The sequence below is a fragment of the Lithobates pipiens genome, unplaced genomic scaffold (assembly GCF_037356315.1).
Source record: "Lithobates pipiens isolate NorthernLeopardFrog02 unplaced genomic scaffold, aLitPip1_a1.2 Scaffold_8, whole genome shotgun sequence".
In the NCBI taxonomy this organism is placed as follows: domain Eukaryota; kingdom Metazoa; phylum Chordata; class Amphibia; order Anura; family Ranidae; genus Lithobates; species Lithobates pipiens.
The window spans coordinates 25,707,623-25,720,160 of NW_027507903.1; the positions used below are offsets into that span (position 1 = coordinate 25,707,623).

Consider the following 12,538-nt stretch of genomic DNA (forward strand, 5'->3'; position numbering starts at 1 on the left):
CATTAGTGTCGATGAAGAACATTCAACGAACTTGTAGCCAAATGTTCTTTATGGCCATTTTCCGCACACATTCCCTTTACACACAGGTGTAGTCAGAGGACCATCCACAAGTTCATAAAGATTGCTGAAAGACTGGGCAGCTCTTAAAGGAAAAGAAAAAAAAAAAAAAAAACGAGCGAGCGCAGTCTGCCCGAGGATCCCTCAGAACATTTGGCACGGAGTGGTGCTCGGCATGAGCATCTGCTCCAGCCTATCTCTTCCAATAACATCAGGGATATGGGGACCCAGGGACACGTTAACTCATCAAAAAGTGCACAAAAGAACAGGGAGCAGGGGCCGTTCCTCCGTAAACATCAGCATGTTCAATGGCTCAACCACACCATTACCCGCTGCTTGGATTAACACTGCACGGGAGAGACTGGTATTTAATGTATAAAAAGGGGGACTGGGATACTTTCGTTTGTTAAAAGGTCTGCTCGCTATATTACAGCATCCTGGAAACCCAACATCACACATTTTGGCGTAATCTACAGGTACTGGTACCCAATAAACTGCTTTCCCAGCTCCAGTCTCCGTGTACAATAGAACCTTGGATTGTGAGTATAATTCATTCTGGAAACATGCTCGTAATCCAAAGCACTTGTATATCAAAGCGAATTTCCTCATAAGAAATAATGGAAACTCAAAATGATTCGTTCCACAACCATTTATTCATAAGTCCTTCAATTTATAGTTCCAATAAAAAAATTATAGACATGTGATAAGTTGTGTAACCATAAAAATGTCCATCCACAAACGGAAGCCTCCACAAGAGGACTAGAAGCAAAATCCAGGAGGAGCTCCAGAGTATAAGACCCCTTTTACACTGGGGCGCTTTGTAGGCGCTACAGCGCTAAAAATGGCACCTGCAAACCGACCTGAAACGGCCGCTGCCCTGAGGGCATTCACACTGGAGCGGTGCGCTAGCAGGACGGTAAAAAAAAGTCCTGCTAGCAGTATCTTTGGAGCGGTGAAGGAGCCAAATATGAAAAAGTATAATATGGTTACATTTAATGAAGGTACAACAATCAGCAACTCGCAGGACTCACAGGATTAAAAGAGGCACATCTAAGTACGCAGGCATCCGGGGTAAAGCTGTCCACATAGACCATCCTCTGCACTGCCGACTCTCACCACTGTCAGTCTGCAATCGTGATCGGGAAGACTACTCTGCAGTAGAGCGATCTGAAAGCGAAGCTTCAACTGTTTCATTAAGCGCGGGGTGGAAGGGACGTCGTCGATGGAGGTGCTGTCTATGTGGACAGTTTTACAACAGATGCCTGCACACTTAAATGTGCCTGTTTTAATCAACCATGTGAGTTGCTAAATGTTGTAACTTCATTAAATGTAACCATATTGCTACACTTAGAGGCGTCCCTCTTCTCTTTTATACTCAGTTGTGACATGACGCTACTCGTATATCAAGTCAAGATTTATAAAAAAAATTGTCTCGTCTTGCAAAACTCTCTCAAACCAAGTTACTGTCAAGCCAAGGTTTTACTGTACTTTCTTTTAGGTGAGCTTTCCAGCTTTTCCCCATTTGCATTGTTATTAGTGGTGATCTGAAAGTCCCGGATTCAGATTCAGTTCATGAAGGAAGGAAGAAAAATTTTCAGTGGCGGCCCGTCCATTAGGAGCGCTGCCTCCTCTATCCACGCCACTCCCTATATGTATAATAGACAGATTCATGCATAGTATGAATCTATCCACGCCCACCGCGGTCACCCCCTATTTATGTGTTTGGCCCCTTTTAGGACGCCGGACGCATGAATTACAGCGGTGGGGGTGTTTTTTTTAAACATCTGATTAAAGCCATAATCCCCATGACTAATATTCGGGGACGGAGTGAAACACATTGGGGGCGTGGCCTAGTTGGAGTCCTGGCTGTGGTTGCCACTCTAATCCCCTCTCTAGGACACCTTGGATGTGCGACTTTCAGGGGCTACCCCTTTCTCTTGCACAGGCTTTAAAAATAGGATGGGCTCATGGCACAGAGCATTGTGACATAAGCCCATCCAGGTGTTACAACAGCAAATGTTTATTCACTGTGGAAACACTGATCCTCAATCTGGTCAAACAGAAGCGGTTGGGAGACCCGTTTTCCAATTGGCCAAAAAGAGAAGACTCTCGACTGGCGGCCGACCCATGGAGAGCAGGGTAATGGGAGGCTGCCACCGAGCAGGTGTCGTGGCATACTGTTTGTCGTTCCCCCAAAATTTTTTGCCACCGATTTGGATGCCAAATCCAAACCCCATTGAAGTCAATGGGAGATAAATTCTATGACATCAGTCATTTTGGTAACCCGTTGATCATGGGCAGGTAACAGGTAAATCATATTTATGTCCCTGTTGACCCTCAACCTAAAAGTGCTCCTCCCCCACCTGCAGATTGATGCAGGGAAACAATATGCTTAACTGTACTGCTCTGATCCCCACCAGGCCGTCTCTACTGTTCAACCCAGGCACATGTGTGTGACATTATATGGGATGGACAAGGTGGGTGGACCAGGAGGGATCAGTGCAGCAGAACAGGTAGATCTGTAACAGCAGCTTCTCTGCATGTGGAAGAAATCACTACTGTACGATAGATTACTGTTCCCCCTATACTGTGCCCTCCTGTAAAAATAAAAAGGGGGCCGCACCCCAGTGATCTGTGATCTCGTTCATGTTGTTCAGGTAGCTCTAGATCTAATATGCAAGGGGTAGTCAACCAAATGGTACAGGAAGGCTGGGCACTACCCTGGGGGAACATGCATCAAAAGCAAAAATGTTAAAAAGTATCTGAAACTATAGCACGTGCTTGGAAGTCACCCTCTCTTTGAACCATTAAAACTAAACATAGGGTCACCCAGGCCATGATACACAGCAAAATTGAAGCAACTATTCAGGATAAAATTCTCAAATGTCAAAAAATCTGGCAACCCTGGGGCGATCACTTTCTTCCTCCAGGCTTTGACGAGTCCCTCCTGGAACCCTAAGGCATTGATTTCATGACTACCATGGCTAGGGCCTTGGGCTGGCCCGGAACTGTCAACCTCCCTTTCTTTCTTCCTCTCTTCTTTTCCCCATCCTTTTATCTTCCCCTTTACCTTTTTTTCCTCTCTTTATCTTCTCTCTCCTCAAAACACTAAAGGAATGTAATTTTTTTTTGGTTTTCTCTTTATACACCTCCTGTCCACCAGTTGTGAATACGTAATTGTTCAATGTTGGTTGCTCTGTTTGAGTCAATATGCTTGGAAGGCCCTGCGTCTCTTTTTCGTTATGTACAATGCATATGTAGCACCCTCTACATAGGTAGTTGCTAGATTAGGTTTTTTGTAAGTGTAAGCAAATTTAGGCATTCCAGCTAGGCCTGTTTGCTTTGGTTTGTGTGGGCTGGGAGTGGATCAGAGTTAACAGCTGATGATTCACAGGCAGCATCCTTCTTCTTTCTAGAGCTTTCTGGAAGGTACTAGAAAGAGAAGAGAAGAGGAGAGGTGGAGCTGCCTGGGGTGTGTTAAGGAGCCCTGACCAATCCCCAACCTGGATTGGCAGGGGGTAGACCTCCTTAAATATCTAGAGTCACCCCAGCCTATGAGGAGTTGTCGGGTGGAAGAACTGAGAATGGAGTACTAGGCTGTCGGGACCTTTGAGAGAGCTCCCTAGTCTTGGGGGGGGGGTGACCTTGGGCCTGGGACTCGGGTGCAGGACAGAGCTCTTCAAGAAAGCATGAAGGATCTTGACAGGAGACACAGGTGGAGTCAGAGAGGACAGGAGGAGCTAGCCCTGTCGGGCAAGTCTTCGGGAGGTAACCACCGGTTGCAGCCAGGAGGGCTGGTGAGTGACGTGCAGTCGGGAGGACTGGGGAGGCACACCTGAAAGAACTGGGAGCATGCAGTCAGAGATGGGTGCAGAGCCAGTGGTGAGGACTGCAATGTCATGGGCAGTGGAGTCGGGCAGCTGCAGCCAGAAGGGCTGGCAGGGCTTGAAGAGGGCTGACTGGGAGCAGTAGTCCACCAGCACTAAGGACTTTTCATTTCTTGCTACACCATAGGGGCCTGTGGTTCCTGCCTGCAAAAGGCAACTGCTAAAGCCTGGCTGAGCCAGTGTCAGGCCTAAATATGTGCTATCTGCTCCTGGGAGATAAAGAATTGTGCAGGAGGAAAGAAGAGGAATAGTCTGCAAGCAGGGAAAGTGCTGGAGGAGACTGGAGCAGTAACTTGTGCAGAGAAGTGTATATAGTTGTCCCAATTGATCGTATAATCAATCAATTGGTTGATCGTATAATTAATTGGTAGATTGATATACAAATTGATATACAATCTACCAATTGACTGATATACAATTTGCTGGGCATCTCATAATTCCCTTACCCCATCCAAGTTAAATCCCCTAATAAAAATAACAAAAACAAGCACATGGACTGTTTTCTGCCTAAGAGTGACTGAGGAGTGAAAGCCGGGTGGGCAGGGTGATAGGTGGGCCACATCACTTAGCAGCTCCTATGGGGGTATCGCCACACATAATTAATGTGTTCTTAGAACTGACATACTGTTGAGCTTTGTACTTGCATATATGCAATTTGCTCCCTTTATATTGGAATCTGATTTGTATGCTCTTCTTTAACAATAAAAAATTTGAAAAGAAAAATTGCATCTGGCGGAGATAAGCAATTTTACCCCTCTTATGACCCATGTAACACATATGTGTGGCAGCAAAGAGGGTGGGCTTTAAGGCCCACATGCCACCCATATGCACCCTTGGACAGCTGAGGTTTCTGTGCTTTTAGCACATTTACTACATGCTCCCAGCACAGTGACTGAGCTGTCAGACAGTCTCTAGTCATTATCGGGAGGCATGGGCCGGGCTGAAAGGAGGTAAAAGTGCCTTGAACCTGCCTGTGAAGTGGTGTTGCAGGCAAATGACAGCGTCCGCCCTGTCACTCTGCTTTAAACAGTAAGCTGAGGAATGACTAGTAAGGTATCTGAAGCTAAACAATGAAGACACATCCACTTCTTATTCAAAATGGCTTTAAGGAGATAGCAAAGCGCAGACAGGAAGTCAGTAGCACACTGCATTTCTGGCAGATCAATAGGTTTTTCCTGCAGTGCATGTATTGCAGAGATGTACTGAAAATGTTTTTTTTTTGGCCACACATACACTTTAAATATTTAAAGAATAGCTTAGCCAAGTAACATTTGGAGTAGATTTAATAAAACTGGACTGCACAAAATCTGGTGCAGCTCTGCATTAGACATTTGCAAATCGTTTAGTTCCGAATTTGTCTTAAATTTTGACAAATTTGTTAATTCCAAAATTTCCAAATTTTTTTAATTCAGAAGTTCGGAAATTCAGAAGTTCGGAAATTCAGAAGTTCGGAAATTCAGAAGTTCGGAAATTCAAAAATACGAAAATAAGAATGAAAATCTCAAAATTCGAAAAACCAAAATAATAACCAACTAATAATAACTATTAAATAATAGGTATTGGAATTTCCTTTCAAATTTGGCTGTTGGTGACAGCCAAATTTAGTGTTACTGACAAGTATGAATTTATCCGAATTTACGAATTATCTGAAATAACGAATGCCGTATCTAAACAAATGGAACGTAATGATCTAATAATAAAGAACAACAATAATAAAACATTTTTATTATTATTTATTATTAATTTATTCCATTCCATTTGTTTAGATGCGGCATTATTTCAGATTATTCGTAACTTCAGATAAATTTGTATTCATTATGTTCACAAACAGCCAAATTTGAAAGGAAATTCCAGTACCTATAATTTATTAGTTATTTCAAATTTTACAGATTTTCTTTTTTTCAGATTTTCACATTTTCGAATTTCCAATTTTGGAAATTTGAAAACTTGTAAAATTTTAAAACTTGGAAAATTTGAAAATTTGAAAATTCGAGAATTTTAAAAGCCAAAATGTCTGAATTTTAGAATAAAGCAAAAAAACGAATGAAACGAAAACTAACACTTTTAGTCAGTGCACATGTCTACTCTGCATAGAAACCAATCACCTTCTAACTTCAGCTTGTTTAAATAAGTTTACAAAAAAATGGAAGCCAATTGGTTTCTATGCAGCACCAGAATTTTTGCACTCTGCAGTTTTAGTAAATCAACCCCCTTGTCTTCCCCTTTGGCACCATCAGTCCTAACCTTCTGCAAGGTCAGTTTTTGATAGTGTCAGAGCTTGCACTGGGTTCACTTTTTCTTCCTCCTCCTCACATGACAGTGCTTTGGCATGACAATTGACCAATCAGACCTGGAAGGACGACACATGCTCCTTCACATCCAGAAGGACTGGGTATGTAATGAAAGCTCAGACAAAGCAACAGAGACTTGGGGCAGCATGCTGAAGAAGATTATCAGCTGGTGTGGGCTTCTTTTCACAAAAGACCCTATTGCTTTGCCAATCCCCGATCACGTAGTCTTCACTAATAAGTGCAATTAGAAATGGGGACATGAAAACAATCTATGACATTTTTTTCTTTAGACACAAGATTTAAATTAGCCTCTCTTTCTTTTAAATATATATTACAAACATTATTAACAGTGTTCACTTACAGACAGTAGAGGAATCACAACTTTCCCAAGAAAATCAGGAACTTTATCTCCGTCTTCATCAAAAACGGTCACCTCTAGTGTGTCGTGAAGATCCTTGATAGGACTAAAACAGAAAATTTTTTTACATTAACCATCTCCTTAATATTAGATAAGAACTTGTAAATTTAACCAGGAAACAGAACAAGGATGCACACATGGCTTCAAGCAAAAAATGGACACAACCGATCCAAGGAGCTAATCCCGGCTCACAACCATAGGCAATATCAAGAAGAGAAGACGAAATTGATTGCACACTTGAATCCAAGAGATGCTGTAGAAATGTCTTTATTTTCATGAGCCAGACAAAATTGCAATGATGATCAGTTGATGCGTTTCACACAAAAAGAACCATGCTTCTTCACAAGCACGGTTCTTTTCGTGTGAAACGCGTCAACTTATCGTCATTACAATTTTGTCTGGCTCATGACAAAGACATTTCTACAGCATCTTTTGGATTCAAGGGTGCAATCAAAGTTTTCTTCTCTTCTTAGTACATTTAACCACTTGACCTCCAAAAGATTTACCCCCCCCCCCTTTTAGACCAGGCCATTTTTTGCCATGCGGCACTACGTTATTATAACTGACAATTGCGTGGTAATGCGATGCTGTACCCAAATAAAATATGTGTCTTTTTTCCCCCTACAAATAGAGCTTTCTTTTGGTGGTATTTGATCACCTATGTGTTTTATTTTTTATACTATAAAAAAAAAAAAAAAAAAAAAAATTCTGAAAAAAAAAAAAAAAAAAAAAAAACACACAATATTTTTTACTTTCTGCTATAAAACATATCCAGTAAAAAAGGTCTTCATAAATTAACGCCAATATGTATTCTGCTATGTGTTTTTGGTAAGAAAAATCCCAATAAGCGTATATTGATTTGTTTCTGCAAAAGTTATAGCGTCTACAAACTATGGGATAGATTTATTTGTTTTACTAGTAATGGTGGCGATCAGTGACTTATAGGGGAACTGGGATATTGCGGCAGAGATTTGGACACTGACACCTTTGAGACTTTTTAGGGACCAGTGATAACAATACAGTGATAAATGCTAAAAGATATGCACTGTCACTGTACTAATGACACTGTCTAAGAAGGGGTTAACATCAAGGGTGATCAAAAGTGTTAACTGTGTGCCTAAACGGATACTAGCCCAGGCTTTGCTGAAACAGGATCCATACCTTCCCTCCTATCAGAATGACAATCTGCCTTATTTACACAGGCAGAACGCCATTCTCTCTCTCTGCAGATTGATCGGTGTGTCTGGCTGGATATCGAGTCTGTGGTATCCATTGGTAGGCTAGGTACCAATCGGTTGGCATGATGCATTGTGAACACAAGAGGTCGACCACTTGGCATGGTTGCCGTTCAGCGTCCTCTTGTGTTCAGGTCAAATAATAAAAATTTTACATTCCCTCAATGGGCATATCCATGCCTTGCTTCCCATTTTTCATTACAGGGTGGTCTATAGCAGTAACGGCGAGCCTTGGCACCCCAGATGTTTTGGAACTACATTTCCCATGATACTCATGCACTCTGCAGTGTAGTTGAGCATCATGGGAAATGTAGTTCCAAAACATCTGGAGTGCCAAGGTTCATCATCACTGGTCTACAGCAACCTTGTTCAACCAAGATGACCAGGCACCCTGGGGTGCCTTGAGGTTTTTTCATGGGTGCCTTGGCCAAATGCCTAAAAATTATCCAAATACAAGTCAGTGTGGATGAAGCCTGCCTTTAAGTTACACAAAGCCACATGTTTTCATTATGCACCATTACAACCTTCTGCAGGCATCTTAACGACCAATAGGGTCATCAGTTGATAAGGGAGATGTCATTCGCCTGCACAGCATCCTCATTTGACCCTCCCCTGTCCCTCTCCCTCAACGTTGGGGGGGTCACATTATCTGAGTGATGGAGAAAAACTGAGGGAGAAGAAACATTGGAATACTAGTCTGTACCAGTTTGCAAAAGTGTATTTGCTTTGGAAGAATAAATCAACTCTAACGTTGGGTGTCCTACTTGGACTTGTGGATGTTGCTGCATTATGTAAAACTATTAGAATGGTTTTTACATTTTAGAATGGCATCCCCCGAGACGGACCATCGTTTTTTCACAAGTGCCTTGACTGAAACAAGGTTGAGAAACACTGGTCTAGAGTATTTCTTGTGAATGAGAAACTTTTTCAGACCTCACACAGGCACAAACTCCCATTTACAATGAAAAGATCTGAGCTTCTCACTTTTGCTGCAAGCAAACAGAATATTGGCATGTATTAAAAAGGGGATAAAACGATAATCCTCCCGCTCTACAAAACTCTGGTCCAGCCGCACCTGGAGTATGCTGTCCAGTTCTGGGCACCAGTCCTTAGGAAGAATATACTGGAAATGGAGCGAGTACAAAGAAGGGCAACAAAGCTAATAAAGGGACTGGAGGATGATAGTTATGCGGAAAGGTTGCGAGCACTGAACTTATTCTCTCTGGAGAAGAGACGCTTGAGAGGGGACAGGATTTCAATATACAAATACCGTACTGGTAACCCCACAATAGGAATAAAACTTTTTTGTGGAAGGGAGTTTAACAAGACTCGTGGCCACTCATTAAAATTAGAAGAAAAGAGGTTTAACCTTAAACTACGTAGAGGGTTCTTTACTGTTAGAGCGGCAAGGATGTGGAATTCCCTTCCACAGGCGGTGGTCTCAGCGGGGGGCATCGATAGTTTCAAGAAACTATTAGATAAGCACCTGAACGACTGCGATATACAATGTAATACTGACACATAATCACAGACATAGGTTGGATTTGATGGACTTGTGTCTTTTTTGACCTCACCTACTATGTAATTATGTAACCTCCCACCAGGTAGCAGCATCAAAGGTAAGGCTGCTAAAATGTTTAGCTGGAATCAGTGGCAGCTGGAGGGTTCTCCTTTTGGGGGGGGGGGGGGGGGCGGCAAACAGACAACATCTTTCCCCCCCTCCCACAGCACGGCACTGACAGCATACCCTATCCTCCCTCCCGCTATCCAGCACTTACCCGCTCGTGTGATGGAGCTGTGGTGTCCTCTCCTGGAGAGTGGGCAGCGGTGGCTCCAGTGCCCGCTCAAGTTTTTGTCAAGCTTGTGTCTCCTCTAACGCCAAAGCGCAAGGCATCCAATAGGATCGCCTGACGCTGGCCAATTGGGAAACGGGTTTCACGACCTACCTCCTGATTGGCAGGGAGGAACGTCAGTGTGAAAAAAAGCAGATAATTAATTTGCCATCGTCACACAACAGGGTGGGAACAGAGCGCAATGCTCTGCTCTCCGAGGCCACCCATTTTTGAAGCCTATTAGACCCTCTGGCTCTAATCAGGTGCTTCAAAAAAACACCTCCCATTTGGAATCCATGGTCCGGCACCACTGATGAGTAGATCAGGGGACTGGCCACATGAATAGTAGAGGCGGCGCCCGAGAGCCCTCTATGGACAGACAACCACTGGCTGGAATGTGATTACAGTTCAACTTAATGGCTTATTCAAATATGCAAATCAGACCCGTCCGTGCATGGTCTATACACTTTAAAGGCCTATAAAATACCATCTGAATCACACATTTAACAATGTATAGGTTATTAAATTAAAATAAACTCCCATTACAAAAGAAGGCACATTTTCCATTTAAAGAGTAGATGTCAATACATCACAGCATAGTTATTGGACCCCTCACAAAATAGATGTCTGTATTTCCAGTAGAACGCACTGATGCTCCAGTGACAGGTGTTTGAGATATGCCAAGGTTCAGTGCGGCACAGCGGGTGGCTTCTGTGTTGTCATTTTATGCAAATAATTAGATAGTGTTGTTATAATATCCACAACCGTTACACATGGAGATAGTGGCTGGGGAGCTCTGCCGATAGCGAATTATTTTATTTTATGCAGCTGCATATAGAAATATACAGTAGTCAAGTGTTATTGCCTAATTCTTATATAAAGGAGCTTTCAATATATTAGAAATTAACCAAACCTGACTAATTACTTAAAAAAAAAAAAATGCAAGCTTTCCAAATATACTAGGTTTTTATAGCAGCAGACATTGCGTTAAAAAAAAAACTCGCATTTTCAATCTGACAAAAAGTAGTACCCATTTTATTTCATTTTATTTTTTTGTGCAAACGTAACAAATAATTCCATATTTAATTTTCAGATTAACTAGGAATAATACCACTGCTAAATGTTTCGCTTCACATTGCATCTGCGGGTTTTCGGCGATCTGAATACTTTGAAGTGTAAAGGAGGGACCGATCCCTCCATAAAGAGTACCTGTCACCACCTATTACTGTCACAAGGGATGTTTACATTCCTTGTGACAGCAATAAAAGTGATCAAATTTTTTATTTTTTTTAAAAAACAATTTATTAATTAAAAAATGAATAAAATAAATAAGAACAAAATAAAATTAAAGCGCGCCCCCCCCCCCCCCCATTGCCACGAGCTTGCTCAGCAAATTAAACGCATATGGAAGTCGCGCCCGCATATGTACACGTGTTCAAATCACACATGTGAGGTATTGCCGCGATCGTCAGAGCGAGAGCAATAATTCTAGACCTCCTCTGTAACTCTAACCTGGTAACCGGAATTTACCTATTGAGATTTTTAGGTACTGTAGTTTGTCGCCATTCCACGAGTGCATGCAATTATAAAGTGTGGCATGTTTGGTATCTATTTACTCGGCGTAACATTATCTTTCACATTATGCAAAAAAATTGGGCTAATTTTATTGTTTCGTTTTTTTAAAATTCATGAAATTGTCCCTTTCCCCAAAAAGTTGCGTTTAAAACACCGCTGCGCAAATACCAAGTGACATAAAATATTGCAACAAAAGCCGTTTTATTCTCTAGAGTCTCTGCTAAAAAAAAAAATTATATATATATATATATATATATATATATATATATATATATATATATATATATATATATATATATATATAATGTTTGGGGGTTCTAAGTAATTTTCTAGCAAAAAATATGGATTTTAGCTTGTAAACACCAAATGTCAAAAATAGGCTTAGTCATGAAAGGGTTACCTGGCACAGTCCAAAGCTGAACAGTGTAGGGGCTTTGATTTTTTATTTATTTTTTGTATATTATCTAAGGGGGGTGGCCGGGCACAACTTTTAAATAAATATACAGCTGCCCAAGAACAGTCCTACATGGACAGTTCCCAAGTCAGACTTGACAAAAAGCTTGAGAACTTCAGATTTCATTATGACTGCGGAGGCCTCAAATTCCAATTACAAATTAAACAATCTTCCTTTAAAATCCATTGTTTATATAAAGATTGTTCAGACATTTGGCAGCTTTCAGGCAAATTTGGACAAGTCACAAATTTCCTGTTGCAATTGGTAGTTATTACATCTTATTTAGCAAATATGCTATCAAATGACTGCTAGAAACACTTGACTCTGGAGGGTCAACAGCATAAACTGCATGGGAGATTTTATTAACACTTTTTTGTTCTGTATGGCGATAGTATGCTTCATGAGATCAATGACTTTTACCTACGGAGGTTACTACTTTCTGGAAATGATCAGGTTCTACCTAAATATTATGTATTGACTACTTACAAAGTAAAGACTTTATTCCATTCAGGATTTAGATTTTTGTAAACTGTATGTGTCTGAAGCCGATCATTTCCCACTTCTAGGACGCAGAAAGGATCACTTTTACCTGGGGGGGAAAGAAAATCAATTACCATACAATTGTATCAAATAACAATATAACAGACTATCAGGCCATACACAGATGTCAGGAATCAAACTAAAGGAATTTACTGTGCATTGACCAAAAAAAAAAATTATAATAATTAAATAAGATCAAGCTGCTCCTACTTAACTTACTCAATTATTTTATTAATAATAATAACAAAT

General features: G+C 41.2%; 1 protein-coding gene across 3 annotated transcripts in view; it reads right to left on the reverse strand.

Annotated features, from left to right (window-relative positions):
• MCTP2 (multiple C2 and transmembrane domain containing 2) overlaps nucleotides 1-12,538 on the reverse strand; it is a 363,628-nt gene that overhangs the window by 99,558 nt on the left and 251,532 nt on the right. For all 3 annotated transcript variants that reach the window (XM_077469064.1, XM_077469061.1, XM_077469062.1), the window contains exons 13-14: nucleotides 12,236-12,338; nucleotides 6,597-6,699 (exon numbers count right to left, since the gene is read on the reverse strand). In XM_077469064.1, the coding sequence (XP_077325190.1) occupies nucleotides 6,597-6,699; nucleotides 12,236-12,338 (206 nt within the window). The remainder of the gene's footprint in view (nucleotides 1-6,596; nucleotides 6,700-12,235; nucleotides 12,339-12,538) is intronic.